The sequence below is a fragment of the Hylaeus anthracinus genome, unplaced genomic scaffold (genome assembly GCF_026225885.1).
Source record: "Hylaeus anthracinus isolate JK02 unplaced genomic scaffold, UHH_iyHylAnth1.0_haploid 5, whole genome shotgun sequence".
Taxonomy (NCBI): Eukaryota; Metazoa; Arthropoda; class Insecta; order Hymenoptera; family Colletidae; genus Hylaeus; species Hylaeus anthracinus.
The window spans coordinates 7636878-7652411 of record NW_026535322.1 but is presented as its reverse complement, the minus strand read 5'-3'; the positions used below and the strand labels follow the sequence as shown (position 1 = coordinate 7652411).

The 15534-nt window shown below is 40.0% G+C and overlaps 1 protein-coding gene across 4 annotated transcripts; it reads left to right on the top strand.

Annotated features, from left to right (window-relative positions):
• Positions 1-2769: 2769 nt before the first annotated feature.
• On the top strand, positions 2770-12705 carry LOC128895503 (arfGAP with SH3 domain, ANK repeat and PH domain-containing protein). 4 transcript variants are annotated; one of them, XM_054158148.1, is made up of 16 exons: positions 2770-2982; positions 3163-3308; positions 3845-4093; positions 4848-4933; positions 5220-5376; positions 5456-5720; positions 5897-6124; positions 6216-6438; positions 6584-6764; positions 6865-7140; positions 7227-7346; positions 7458-7674; positions 8057-8341; positions 8462-8628; positions 9853-9921; positions 11908-12705. In XM_054158148.1, the coding sequence occupies exons 2-16, from the start codon at positions 3297-3299 to the stop codon at positions 12121-12123; spliced, it is 2751 nt and encodes a 916-aa protein (XP_054014123.1). In that variant the 5' UTR covers positions 2770-2982; positions 3163-3296; the 3' UTR covers positions 12124-12705. The 4 variants fall into 4 exon arrangements, with proteins under 4 accessions (XP_054014123.1, XP_054014122.1, XP_054014125.1 ...); XM_054158147.1 differs by having other exon boundaries at positions 2775-2982; positions 3839-4093; XM_054158150.1 differs by having other exon boundaries at positions 2776-2982; positions 3839-4093; positions 8057-8152.
• The last annotated feature ends 2829 nt before the right edge of the window (positions 12706-15534 follow it).

The window sequence follows — 15534 nt, the reverse complement described above, 5'->3', positions numbered from 1 at the left end:
CAGCAACATTTCCTAATTACAAAATCTCGTCAGATCGCCAGATTTCGCAGCGTTGGCAAAGTTAGGAATCAGACGTTAAGAATTTGCATTCGCATTCGCATCGCGCTCGCGGGTAGCGGAGTACAGTAACGTCTCGATAAATGCACAAGCTCGGGATTGAAAGTGTGCATTTATCACGGAGTTCCCACATTCTTTGATCTTTGCCGACAGCTTCGGCCTATTTCGCTTATTTCTTTTCTTAATTGTCGTCGATGTTATCGATCTCTTATTTACGGGACAATTCAGCACAAATATAGCACAATACGGCACAAGAAAGAAAAACTAAAAATTCGAAAAGTCCAGGGCTAACTTCGCACACACGTGAAAGAGGAAGAAAATAATTTGTAATCCTCGAACGGTTCGACTAATTTCGTGTTATCGTAACTCTGTACATTATATTTGCGTTAATCTTGCTTTTTCTACGCATCTGTTGCCCCCCTCCCCCCTACCCTATCTAGCTAGGGTACCTCGGGGTCGCTAAACCCGTACTGTAGCCGCGTATTCGCATGCTACAGCCCCTGAGGGACGTACGAAATCTTCGAAGAATATTTTTGTTTCAAATTGTCATGTTCGTCCAGTTTGAGAACCACTGGCATAGACCGTATCGCGAATTCATCGTACTGTCAATGGCCCCAACATTATTATTTCGGTGTGTGACATTGCCAGTAGCGAAACTTTCAATCGACGTTCTCGGTCTCACACGCGAAATGGTACTACGCGGCATACTTAAACTGACGATAAACTGATTGAATTTCTGTCATTCCGTCCCCTATCTTATTCAATTTGTTCGACGATCCTCTTCACACGCCCACCAACGGCCGTATTGCGTGAACAATAGGGGACACGACGTTCATCGATCCGAAACGCTTCAATTCTAACTTTATAATTATACCTAGCGCAACGTCTCTGTTCGAAACTGGACGATAACGCCAGCCAAGAAAAGTATGCCCGTTCGATTTTCAGGGCGTTAACAATTGCGTGGAACTACCATTTGAACAAATTTTCAATATACATACATGAAGCGTTCTACTTCGTGCGATACGTATCGGAAACGAATTTGTCGTTATCTTTAAATGTGTACATGTACATGGTTGCTTTTAGTTTGTACGATTCTTTAAAGAATCGAATGTCTTTAAAGAGAAATGTCTCTAAGGCTAAAATTTTGTCGCGAGATAATTAGAAACTGTACGACCCAATATTTGTCCTATCGATTATTTTCTCATCAAAATGTACGAATTCTATCCGGACTGGTTTTCGTTACAAGTTAAGCCCTTACAATTAATTCGTTAAGTTCCGTGAGTTTCCTTAGTGAAAAGCTCTGTCACCCATACGTGATTGATGCATTTTTATAATGTGATCCTATCATCCTCTGTTCGTGTAAAATCGGAAACGATGGGAAATTCCGGAAGAAACGGTTATCGAGCAAACTACGGTATCAGCGTAACGTGCTCAACGACGCATCGTGATATATCGCGATGTTGCAATCGCCTGGCGACTAGAAAAAGAAACAATACCCTTCAGACAATAAACCCGTTCCTCTTCATCTTTGAGCACCGACTTATCAAAACGTCCGATATTTATCGTGACGCGTCGCGTCGACATTTGTTCACGTTTAATTAAGAGGGTGGCGCTACGTCATGTTCCTTTGGGAACAATGTTGCGCGCCAGAAGTAGCGATTGTGCTACGTGAATGACGAAGTTGAACTGAAATGTCAAGTCGAGACAGCTGACTCTCTTATAACAAGATTAATTCGTACCGTGTTACTAATACATATACATCAATTACGATATTGTATCCTAACCATGAAACCATACCGTATAAATAAAAACTATATATATATATATAAATATATGCAATATATATATGCCCGTTCGATTTTCAGGGCGTTAACAATTGCGTGGAACTACCATTTGAACAAATTTTCAATATACATACATACATATATATATATTGCATTATATTGATATACATATATATTAATGCAATTAATACTAATGTAATTGTATTTTTGAAGCTCCGATTTGGAGGTAAAGTGTCGGTTTGAAATTCGACTCATTTAACACGTTGGCTGCCAAGTTGAGACTCGTGAAAATTGTTACAAAGTTAAAATTATGTCTCGAGACTATTAAAGATTAGATAAGTTAACATTCGTTGTAGTATAGAATTTGTTAACGTCGCCAAATTTTCGAATCCTATCCGGCTTCGTTTTCATTATTGCCTCACACCTTTGGAATTAATATTTTTAGTTCCTTAACAAAAAGTCCTGTCACCCATTTCTGGGTGATGTGACGACCAACGTGTTAATAAAATAAAATTTAATTGTGTTTCGCCGTGCAAGCTAGACCGATCGATAAACATTCCAATACACTTTTACCTTCGGCAACGGCCCTCTCGGGTTTATTGAAAATCGTGAAAGCGCGGCGGCGGGAAATGCAAAAAATCGCCGATAAGAAGGCCGCGTAGATCGAAGACATACGAATCTTCCGCTCGGCGGAGCATGATCTGATAAAATGTATCGCCGCTTCGTTCTGCTCGAGAATTCCTATCCTCGTTGTTGTTGCTTTTCCTTGCCGCGTTTAATAGTCGACGAAGCCTTTTGCCGCGCGCGTTCGCCTATCGCGTCCTCGACGCTCCATGTTATCGCAATATCGTCCCTGCTCGAGGTGCATGGCTCCGACTAGATACGGAGAAAAATTTTCGTTGAATAACAGGCGACGAGCGACAAAGTTTTTCTGCGTTCTACGTGGAATAGTTCACGTCGTCCACGTCTACTGACACGTCCCGACGCCTTCTAACACTTCTTAATATCGCCTAATAAACGTGTTAAGTTTATAGTATTTGAATTTTAATATATTTATATCTGTTGCAGACTTTGGACTTCGACAGGGATGGTCTGACGAAGCTGAAAAAAGCAATCAAAGCTATACACAATTCTGGAAACGGTAAGTACGATGTATCTATTACATTAATAAAGTAATTGGTAATTCTTCTGATCATTCTTCTGTAGAATTTATTTCCAAATTCGTAGCTGGTTAAGTGTTAATCAATAAACAAGGTTCACAAGGAACGCTGCATAATCGGCGTATTGTTTTGTCAATCGTTTGTTCTTTTTATTGTTGCAGCTCACGTCGATAACGAAGTATACCTTGGAAGGGCGCTGGAAAGGCTCGGCGACGCGGCTCTGAAAGAACAGGAACCGGATATCGGTGCAGCTTTCTTAAAGTTCGCGGTCGTCACAAAAGAATTGAGTGCTTTAATGAAGACTCTGGTGCGTGCGAACACTTACATATACCTTTTTGTCGACACGCACGCTACTTTAACACGTTGACTGCCAGAGAAATATTTTTGAAAATTTCTGCCAGAATTAAATATTATTCAGACTATCGGAGACTACATAATCAAACATCCGTCGTGGTATTTATTTTTGTAACTTCATCAAAATACACGAATTTCATTTAAATTCATTTCCTGTGAAGCTTAACTTTCAGAATTAATTTTTTTAGTTTTTCAGTGAGAAGCACTGTCACCCACGTATGGGTGACGTGGCGATCAACGTGTTAAAACATCACCACCTATGAAACGAAACATACTCATTTAATAACCTGCCTCCTCTTCGTGTCAACTATTTGTATACAAAGTTTTTCCATACGTTTCATAATGATTAACAATAAAATACACGTTACATCGTTTGGAATATAAGACGTACTTCAAATTTAAATCTCGATTCTTCATCTGAATCTAAATGAATCTAGATCATTTTTAATTACTCTAATTGTTCTTCCTGCTTTCCTCCGAAAGATGCAGAATATTAACAACATCGTGATGTTTCCCTTGGACTCGGTGCTGAAGGGGGATCTCAGAGGTGTGAAAGGTGACTTGAAGAGACCGTTCGAAAAGGCGTGGAAGGATTACGAGGCGAAGTACGCGAAAATCGAGAAGGAGAAGAAGCAGCACGCGAAAGAGGCTGGCCTCATTCGGACGGAAATTACGCCGGCCGAGATCGCCGATGAGATGGAAAAAGAGAGAAGATTGTTTCAATTGCAAATGTGCGAGGTGAGGCGCCCCCCCAAACCCTTCCCTTCCCTTTCGCCGAATCGTCTCTGGAACAAACGACAGTAATTCTCTGTATTTATTATGCTGATTGTTTCAATTTGTGATACGGATTTCTGTGACCTGCGGGAGGAATCGCTGACCGCTTGAAACGAATACATGCAGCATTGTCCATTGATTTTAGAAGGAAATCTTTCGAAAAAGAAGAAAACTTCCTGTACGTAATAAACAATGAACATCGAGGGGAATTGTTACAATAAAAATTTAGTAGATAATCGAGAAGAAAAATAAAAGACGAGTATTTAAATTTAAGAAGAAGAAGAAATAAAGAATTATTTAAAGACATCAATTATCTTTTTGATAGTCATTGTTTATCCCGAAAGCAGAACTAGAAACCAGCGTTTGCAGCTAAAACAGAAAAAAAAAAAAAAACAGTTGATCGCGTTAAATCCGTCGTCCAAGTTTTCTGGGAAGTAGTATAACTGGTGTAATATCGGTAAACCGAGCTTAAAAGAGTTAACTTCTATCGACTAAGATTATGTAACGAGAAGTAAACATAGTATCGTTTGCACCGTACATTAGTAATACCCCTCGGAACACAAGATACAGAGTAAATAATATTTTTACTGGACATCTTCGAAACCAGCATACTTCGGTATTTTGTTCTAAAATCAATGAATGAGAAGATTACTTTCGACAATCTTATTGTAATTACGTGTGTATCTTTTATCTTACTATGCTCTGTTATCTTTTCCAGTACTTGATAAAGGTAAACGAAATCAAAACGAAAAAAGGAATTGAACTACTGCAGCATCTAGTCGAATATTATCACGCGCAAACCAAGTAAGTTTTCGGTTAACGAAACCGATTCTATCTCGCGTCGTTATAATTTTTCATAAAAGAGAAAGTATCTATCGATGCTTACACAACTATTGCTCGTTATATAAGCGTGTTCATATTATTAGATTATTCTAGGTAATAAAGATCCTATTTACAGAACACGTCGTAACTTTAAAAATAGGATTTCCCTTTCATAAAAATAAAAATTACTTTTCCCTTGTAACAACATATTTTTACATATAATACGCGCAGAGCTAAATGTACTTGATATGAGAATTTGTTTACACAGTTACTTTCAAGACGGCCTAAAGACCATCGAACACTTTGGCTCGTACGTGGCGGATCTGAGCGTCAAGTTGCAAAAGATCAGACAAACGCAAGACGAGGAGAGACGGCGATTAACAGAACTGAGGAACCTCCTTAGAAGCTCGGGCTGCGACAAAGAGGTAAACACGATGATTGCGAACCTCCGTCGGTTTCCGACTACGTGAATCTGCGAACATTCAAGATTATACGATTTTTCAGTTGAACGTAAACGCGAATGCAGGATATTCGCTTCACCAGCTCCAAGGCGACAAGCAGCACGGCGTCACTCGGTCTGGCCACCTACTGAAGAAGAGCGAAGGGAAGATGAGGAGGGTTTGGCAGAAAAGGAGATGTGCCGTTCAGGCGGAGGGTTATCTCGACATCTGTCACGCGGACGAAAATAAACCACCCACGAGGGTGAATTTATTAACCTGCCAAATTAAGCTTGTACCAGACGATAAACGGGGCTTTGATCTCATTAGTTGTAAGTTGGGCTACGATACGATACACTCACGAATGAAGATTAAGCTGCTTTGCATTCATTCTTCTTCGATTCTTTGTTGTAAATGCATTCAGCGATGCTTGAAATAAATTCCCACGTGGTGTCCTGAAATATAAACAAAAGTATCTTAATACGCTAAGTACCTTGGCCTGTTCCAGACAACAGGACGTACCACTTTCAAGCGGAGGACGAGGCAGACCAACGAGCGTGGATGTCCGTTTTGGTGAACTGCAAGGAACGCGCGTTGCTTCGAGCGTTCGACGCCAGCGGCAAGGCGGAAGCTGGCAGCGGAAATCCAAGCTTAGTCGAGCTACAACAGGCTGTGATCCGGTGCGTGATGAGGTTACCTGGAAACGACCAGTGCTGCGACTGCTCCTCGCAAAATGGTAAATCCGATAGAGAAGAGCAGAGTTAACGTAGAGTTTTCTTTCTTCGGACGCGATATATTCTACAAAAGAAATTCTTCTTGATCCGCAGACGCTACGTGGTTGTCTACGAATTTCGGCATAATAGTATGCATAGAATGTAGCGGAATTCATCGAGACTTGGGAGTACACATATCCAGAATACAGTCTCTGACGTTGGATAACGTGGGCACTGCTCAACTACTTCTCGCGCGACACATGACTAATCAGGCGTTCAACGAAGTGATGGAAGCTACATTGCACCATAACCTCAAGCCAACGCCAACGTCGACTATGTGAGCTATACATATCTCTCGTTAAAAGTTCTTACGGTTAGCTTCTGGTTGTAACACATGTCCTTTCCAATCGCATATAAACCGTGATTAATTTGTTGTTTTTACATAATCTGTAAATCAGTTTGTGAATTCCTGTACCATTCAGGGAGGAAAGATACGAGTTCATAAGGGCAAAGTACGTGGACAAGAGATACGTGATGAACACTTGCGCGGATGAACGAGATCTGCTTTCTGATTTAGAGCATGCCGTTAATAATCGTGATTTGCAACAACTCCTCCAAGTTTATGCCGAGAACGTGGATCTGGCTGCACCGTTGCCAACGTCGGTACGATTTTTTCAACATTCTTCCTAAGCGAGCGATCGTTCGAATCGTTAAAAAGAACATTTGCGTACAGCTTTTGCAACTTGGGAATATTCCTTTGTAGGATCTGGGCGAAACGGCGTTGCATTTAGCCATTTTGCGCGAGATGGGAAATAGCTTGCATATCGTCGACTTCCTAGTGCAAAACATGTCGACTGGCGGTATAGATAGGACTACCATCGACGGAGAAACGGCCCTGCATCTTTGCGCGAGACACGACAGAGCAGAAGCGATGAAACTGTTGCTACGAGCTGGCGCTGATCCAACGCATCGAAACAAACAGGATAAAACGCCTCTTGACATTGCGCAGGAAATGGGTCATCATACCTGCAAAGAATTGGTAAAGTATTACTACGATTGCCAGTTTGCGTGTAACGATACCAATGGTCGCATCATAACGGGGACCGAACGTTTTATCGTCTTTAGCTGAGTCACGCACTGCAAAGACAGAAAACATTGTTCGACAACGTTAATATCGATTGGAATCTCTCTCACGACGAAGGCTCCACAGACTTCTCGGATGACGAAACGATAATAGAAGATAGGGTATGTTAATTATATAAAAATTCCTCGTACACAGAAAGATTGACGAGTTATTCAAGGTGAACGTATTGGAACGTAACCAATTGTTTGGCATCTTTGGCTCTTCTCTTTTAGAATGGATGTTTAACACCTGAGAAGAAATCCCGCAGCAGACCGCCTTCTTACGTAGGCGGCGGTGGCGGTGGTACCGGACCAGGAGATTCCCCGGTGACGTTACGAAGTCGAAGTAGCACTTGCGACAGTTTGCAAAGCGGTTCTTCTCCAAGTTCGTCGACGAACAGACAACAGATGCCTCCACCGCCACCACCACAATCAAGGAAACCTGTTGCTGGTACTTATCTCTTGCGGGGTTAACACATCGCATTTACATTGCACTCGAGTTCTCACTTTATCCTATCATTTTTTTTTCCTCCTAAACTTCTCCTAAAGATCTAACATTTCGTTACATATACGAACGAGTGTCCCGTGAAAAACTTGTAAGTAACAATTAAAAGAACGAAATAAATAAATTTGATCTATACGTACTTTTCTTTTATAAAATTATACAAGCGTTCTGTAAATCTACAGAAGTCTGAAATTCACTGAACTGTAATTGCCCTCCCACTTTCCCTTAAAAAAAAAAAGTAAAAAAAAAAAAAGAACACGCTTGCAACTCTTGAACGTTACACACCCCACGAAAATATAGATTTTAATTTGATCTGTTTTTGTTCTAGTTCCTGCACCGATGGCGCCAGATATAACAGTGAATATCCACGGCTCGCTGAAGAAGAGGGTAGCTCCACCACCACCACCACCGGCTGGAAGTACAGGTGGTATACCCTCCTCTCATTATGGTACACTACCTCCGTCCGCGTCCTTAGCAGCGTCAACGCATAGCCGTACAACGAGCGAACCGATCTTAGCTGGGCATTCTTTACATACTCTACCACATGCGTTAAATACATTAAACAGTCAGCATCATAAAAGATCGCCCAGTGGAGATTCTTCAACGGGACACGGTGCGTTTGAAAAGTCACGCTAACTTCTCTACGAACTTGCCCGTCTTGGTTCTCGGGTAAACGTAAATTCGTTCAAACCTTTCCATTTCTGAAACTAACCATGCCCCGTCTGTTCGTTAGGTGCGGACAAAGTGAACAGTTCGACGTTACAGAGACCGAGGAATCCTCCGCCACCAGCTCCATCTGGGGTCAATTCGTCGAGACTGAGCAACGGCCGTAGCAGCGAATCGTTGAGCTCGATGTGCTCGGATCACGGTTTGGGGAATCCCGTTCCTCCTCCACGCAAGGTAAATTGAAAATATTTTATATGAATTGGTATACTTTCTTTTCTTGGTATTTATACATAGAAAAAAAAAATGAACAGTGGCGTAACTAATTAATTACGAGGCGTGACTAAATTTTACAGTTAAGCCATCTACAGGAAAGTTGATCCTTCCCTCCGCATCTCGTATTCAATATTCATTACTTATCGTTGGACTGCGGATCTTCATGACAAACGAAAATTCCATCTAAATTGGAATTTATTTTACTCTGCAAATATTATAGCGTGGACTTTACTTTCAATATTTTTTAATAAATTTTCTATAAATGAAATTAACTGATATCCTCGAATTCTCGCAGCCTTAGTTACGCCACTAGCAAGGGGCAAATTTTCGAGAGAAGTAGAAAATGCCGAAACAAAATGTCGAGGAATAATCCCGTTTGAAAAATGTTATTTTCGAATATGTAATGCAAACCTATTAAGACATTGTTTCACGCTAAAGCGAATGGACGTTTTATTTTTATTTTATTTGGCGCAATCATCAATAGATTTTTCTAACATCACCTTTTTAACGCAGTATGTGTATGTATATACATCCATTCGAATACTTGTCGTTCATTTAACATACGTACTAACTACAGAAACTTTGAACTAACACGATGTTACTACCATCATTTATTTCCATATAGTTAGTCGACAATAGCTGCACTTCGATTCGTTTTTTCGAACTTTGGTAATTTGCGTATCATGTCAATCGCACACCATTACCGAGTGATTTTTTTCAGTAGAAATCGTACATCTTCATCGTTCGTATACGTCATATTTTTATTACATATTATCGTTGGGTAAACCTTTGCAATTATATAACGCACATTTTCCTTTCATAAATTACCTAATTCATTCATTCGTATCACTTGGAAAAACAGCTGGAGCAAAATTCTAAATGTCAATGTACTAATCTTGCTAATAATTTTTGTAACTTTAGCTATGCCATACTAAAAAAAAAAACAAAGAAATGTATTCTACACTACAGAATGTATGGTTAGACGATGTAACGTTACATGAAAATCTCTGATTTGCATTAGGAAAATAAACAAATGAATATCGTGATCAGGAAAATGTTTATGATAGTGTTTCTTTTAAATATTAATAGGGAAAAATTACCTTCAACACAAAAAACGATATTTAGACACTGCATGTATATCAAAGACAGTGCTTTATGGTTTGTTATTAACCATTGTTGGTACAGCGAAGGGACCGATCCAGGCTAGAGAGCTACGCCGAGGAGCCTTCATCTTTGCTCCCAAATCTGAATCTGGTAAACATCAGCCATCCCACATTACAGCTTGCTACACTTGAAACACGTGTTTTGTTTTGTCTGAATCTCAAAAATGAAAATTTACAGATTTCATTTTAATAATTTATGCTAATTTATACACGAATAAATTTACACATGTGCTTATCGAAAGGAAACAACATTTCAGAGTGTTTATTTCGGCAAGATATCACGCGTAGATTCTTAAAAGACTCGATACTTCGATTATCATATTTTCTACTCAACGATTAACATTAATCGATTAGAGAAAATTTTCTGCGTCGAACAACTAATAACGAATCAAAGCAGTGAAATGTTAATACGAAGATACTGCATTATCGAACGTTCCTTTCAAGTGTGGTAATGCTTTGCATGATCAGTCGTGCTGTCCGTAACCATCGTTTTTTTCATTGTCAGTGCTTTGCGTATAATTTTTGTGAAATTAACATTTCAACATGTATATTTCATTTACAAACTGGATTCCCAGTCTAAAATTATAAAAAGCGTACAATGTCTCGTAATGGAACGTACGAGATAATTAATACTGGATGATTGATATAGTTTTCTGTGTCAGTGTTCGTGCTTCCTGCGTATCCTACTTATGGATGCAACGTGTTCATTAATCAAAATTTGTCATGCCAGGATGCGTGCTTTAAAACTTAGTCCTCGCATGAATATCCAAAAATTTGTGTTTTACGATAGCGCTTGAACGCACTAAAATCTCCTCTAATTATTCCGAGATAATACTATCCTTGTGATATTGCAAAGTGGAGGAAGTTACTAGCAAACATAGCTAGACGACATTCTATACTATTTTTGCACGTCGACCCAGACGTAAGATGTCTTAAAAAATTTCAATGAACATTGAAAAGCATCTTTTCGACCTACCCGAATAACTTTATGGACAAACAAGATGTGTTACGAATATTTATAATTATCCATACCACGTTTATCTTCCACTTTGTTCGTAACTGAACATTGTATTGAAAGCTTAAATTTAGGAATTGAATCTAAAATGTATTATAACAGGCATGAAATTGATGCATACTATTGGAAATTCTAGTTTAGTAAATGTGAAACAATGATTAAATTGCGATGAATGACGCGGGAACTAATGATTCAAGTATTGCATTTTGTTACTATACACACGTCTAAGTGAACCGCGGTACACAAGAATTTTTAGGTGATATTTCAAGCTGCTGTAGAACCACTAATAAAAAAAATGCAGAATGCAGATATCAAGCAGACATTAAAGAAGCTAGGGGAGCAGAATATTGTACAATGTTAATATCCCAATATAATCTAGTGCTCTATAAAATACTAGCCTATTATATGCATGATACTTGTTATAGTAGGAAAGAAAAAAGAACGAATTAAGTAACATCTACTCGATCGTGCACGATCTTTACATATCGTTAGGGAACTCCTCCTTCTGCCTTTTCCACCTAGAATTTCCAATTTCTTGCGACCTGAGGAAGCATTATTCGTATTCGTCGCACTCTACTCTCGATGCTCTTAAAGAGTGCTTGCTTCATTCATGGAAAACTAAATCATACAGTCGTGTAGGTAAATAAGTTAACGCTTCCCAAAACAGACGTTACTCGTTGAAAATTAATAATAATAAAAAAAAAAAAAAAAAAAAAAACATCTAATGAGAGAAAACAGTAAGAAGATATTAAAAAAGAAATCATTTCAACAAACAACTCTAGGGATCATACCACTTCTAACAGAAGTCGATTAACGTGTAACGGGAATTACTCGGACGAAGTTATTTTCCTGACCAACCTCTGGTTCTTCGCAGTTCAACAAATTGAGTCAGAGAACAATCATTCCTTCACTCATTCGATTAAACTTTCTTAAAATGTCCTTTATCGCTTCTCAACGAATAAGAGGTATTTCCCGCGATGCGTTAACTTATTTATCAAGGCGACTGTACCGCGTCGACGAGCTTTCAACGTAAACCTATCACGGTTCTTTACCTTTTTTTAGCCAACTTCGTCGACTTTGAGCGGGTTGAGACGTTGCCGAGCGCTCTACGACTGCGAGGCCGACAACGAGGACGAGTTATCCTTTCGCGAGGGCGAGGTGATCATCGTCACCAACGAACAAACGGACGACGACAACTGGATGGAGGGTGCCCTGGAACGAGCCCCAGAAAGAAGAGGAATGTTCCCGATCAGTTTCGTACACATGCTGCAAGATTAACATTCGGTAAGCCTGAACTCGTTGGCAAGTGTTTCCAGTACTGCCAGCTCCGTGAGCATCGCTAGCCTCGGCAGGAAGAGTTGGATGCGGAAGCCGAAGGATTGAACGCGGTGTCGCAGTCTTACTTACTGTCACCGTCCTTCTACGTAACCGCACGGAGTACTACACTGTCAGCAAACTAATCAGCGACTGTACTTCTATACTACCAGTAGGCCTGGAACTTTTATACGTACATCTGTCCTTCGGCGTTGATAAACTTTGAATCTTTTTGGACCAGCCCTCTCTCGCTCGAGCGAAACTGCTACTCGCGAAACTACGCTGCCGCTGAGCGGTGCCAGCTTCTACCGATCCTGAATTCGCGTAATTCGAATTACGTTAACGTACGCGCTGTACGTATTTGTTCAATCTTACCATCGTCTGCGTCGTGCGAATACGGGAATAAAGATACAGTAACATGATTACAAATATATCGTGTGATATACCGGGTGATTCACGAGAAACAGAACACTTAATTATCTCAGTTCGACTTGAAGATAGAAGAAAATGTTAGAGGAAAATGTTGTACCGTTTAAGGGGGCAAATATGAGGGTACAACAAAAATTTCCGAATTTTCTAATTTTCGAGGTTTTTTTTTTTTTTTTTGAAGGTCATCGGTAATTTTTGGATTGCATCCTATATTTTCAACATCACAAGATTGTAGCTGACGTCAAGACGAGTACAACGATGTATTACACTATGACCTTCAAATGACTTTGAACCGAGAAATGAGAAATTTCTGTCTGATCAACGAAAATGCAATTTCTTTAACCATTTCAGCACGTGTACAGTGTTAATGGAAGGTAATTTCTAAGCACGTATAAACATGTTTATCGATAAGCTACAGGTATTTACTACCCAGTCGGTTATTGTCATTGAAGTATTCCGAATGTATCAGTTTATCGATATCAGTTTAACGATGCGTTATTCAAAGGAAGAGAGGTTCGAGGTTCTGCTCAAGGTCATTTGAAGGTCATAGTGTAACACATTGTTGTACTCGTCTTGGCGTCAGCTACAATCTTATGATGTTGAAAATATAGGATGTAATTCAAAAATTACCGATAACCTTCAAAAAACCTTGAAAATTAGAAAATTCGGAAATTTTTGTTATATCCCCATATTTGCCCCCTTAAACGGTACAACTTTTTCCTCTAACATTTTCTTCTATCTTTAAGTCGAACTGAGATAATTAAGTGTTCTGTTTCTCGTGAATCATCTGGTATTTGTAAGGGTTATATTGACAAGCAAGCAGCAGTCGTATTAGAAATTAGAACGTGGAGGGGGGGGGGGGGGCTGGTTTGAACGGATCAAAAGGACTATTTCCGTTCGTGTTGCATTCCTACATTGCTCGAAGCACCGTTATCTACAGATTGTCGTACACGTTGATCCAACAGACTGTCTTGTAAGGGATATCGCATCTGTGGAGTCGCGGATTCACGTGACGATTTATTTAGACGTTTAGTCTATGAGTAACAAGCATTACAACCCTCGGATTCTTTTGCACCATTGGGCCTTAGTTTTCCTAGTACTAATTGTGGAAGTTTATGAAGCTTAAATAAAAGAGAAGAAAAGCCAAGACAACAGTAATCTGTAGGTATGCCTTTAAACTTGATACTTTCCAAGGCACAACGAAACTTGATAAACTTTCATCATTGATATCGTAAACAGTAAGGCTCAATGGCGTAAAAATTTCGAGGGTTGTGATGTCCGTCACCTATGGAATAAATCCACGATTCCATTGACGTGACGTCCCCTCGTTAAAACCGAAAGACAATCAGGTTCGACACCTTTGCGAGAAAGATTGCAGTTCTGGATTTACCATTGTTATCATTGTTAAGCCGGCGACTGACTTGCAACAGAACATTGTAACAGAACTCTTGCGCTTGGTTCGCGCTCGACCGTGCTCCACTGGTCTGTCGGTTTTTTGACGAACCCCTTTGGTCGTCTACTTTTCACTGAATCGAGTAGGAAGCATTGAGAGAGAATTCAGGCGAGAGTTCGAAGCGTGCATTCGTGATTCGAAAAACGACCTTGTAATGTAACGCTGGTGCCGAACCGTAAAATTCGTGCCGAGCAGTTACATTACAGCGTTCTGTTGCGAGTCAGTCGCCGGCTTTAAGCTGCGTGTTCATGTGACAAACAAGATGTAACTTTTATCGTTGTCAGATTGAAATTTGAATTTAAGAGAGCCAACGAACTTTAAATATATTTTTCGTAGTCGCGTCGAACGAGAAACTCAAGAACCGAGGAATCCTAACTTTCCCAGTGAAGCGAGTGGACGATATTTCGCGAACCTTATCCGTCATGAAGTTTTTTAGCATTTTTGAAGATGTATCGAAGTCTAACGTTATACTTAGTGTTCATAGCGATTCAAATTTTGTTAAACGAAGCTTCTATTCCTATCGACAGCGAGCAATTTTGTCTAATCCGATAGTGTTCTACGATAGTGTTGACATTGTTTCCTGCAAGGCACGTGACCCACACTTCGATGCAAAACCAGCGCAATTTGCAAGATTCTGGCCACAGCACTTTCATCTTCTAATCTCTTTTACAGAAGCGAAGCCTACGGATACAGATGCGCCTTCCTCAGTCCTATCGCTTGCAAATCGAATTAAAATAAGTAAGCGTTTTCGCGTTGAAAATGTTAGTAGATTCAGCTTAAAACAATGTGACGCTGTCATAAGACGTCTCGACTTTAACGTCATGTGAACACACGCCTTTAAATCAAGTTCTCAGCGAGAAACCAGACTCTAACAATTCTGTTTGTCGTTCGAGTAAAAAAAGTTGATCCTTGGAGGATGCGACCAGGGTCGCGAAGCGTGTTCAATTACGATCGAAGAAACAAATCGATTTAATAGCTTCATCTGTGAAACGAAGATGCTCGAATTCCTCTTTCAGGATAGGAACAGCCACGGAATACTCTGTACTTAGACGTATTTGTTCGAATCTTAATAGCTTAATTAATCCTCCGCTGCATAACTTGCTCGCTATACAGTTTCTCTTCTGAAAGATCAAAAGAAAAATTCAACTCGATGTCCAAAGGAATACGACAGAGGAATAGGAGAATGTACCTACATAGAGCGAACAGTGTGAGGCTCTGGTAATAGAAGACTGGGGCGATTCGCGGTTTCAAGGCCGATGCTAAAAAAAAATATGTGATATAAGATATATTTCAGTATAAATTATTATAATTACGAATCGGGTTAAAGAGCGTATTCTACGTTAAGTGGCACTGTTGTACTCTGGAGAGCAAAAGAGTTGTTGCGAGGACACAGACGCTCTAGGGCCGCCAGTGTATAGCGCGAATCTTGTTTAAACGTCGCGTGGTAGCAAGGTAGATCCGCAGAAGACTGTTCGTCGTAGATTGCTACAATA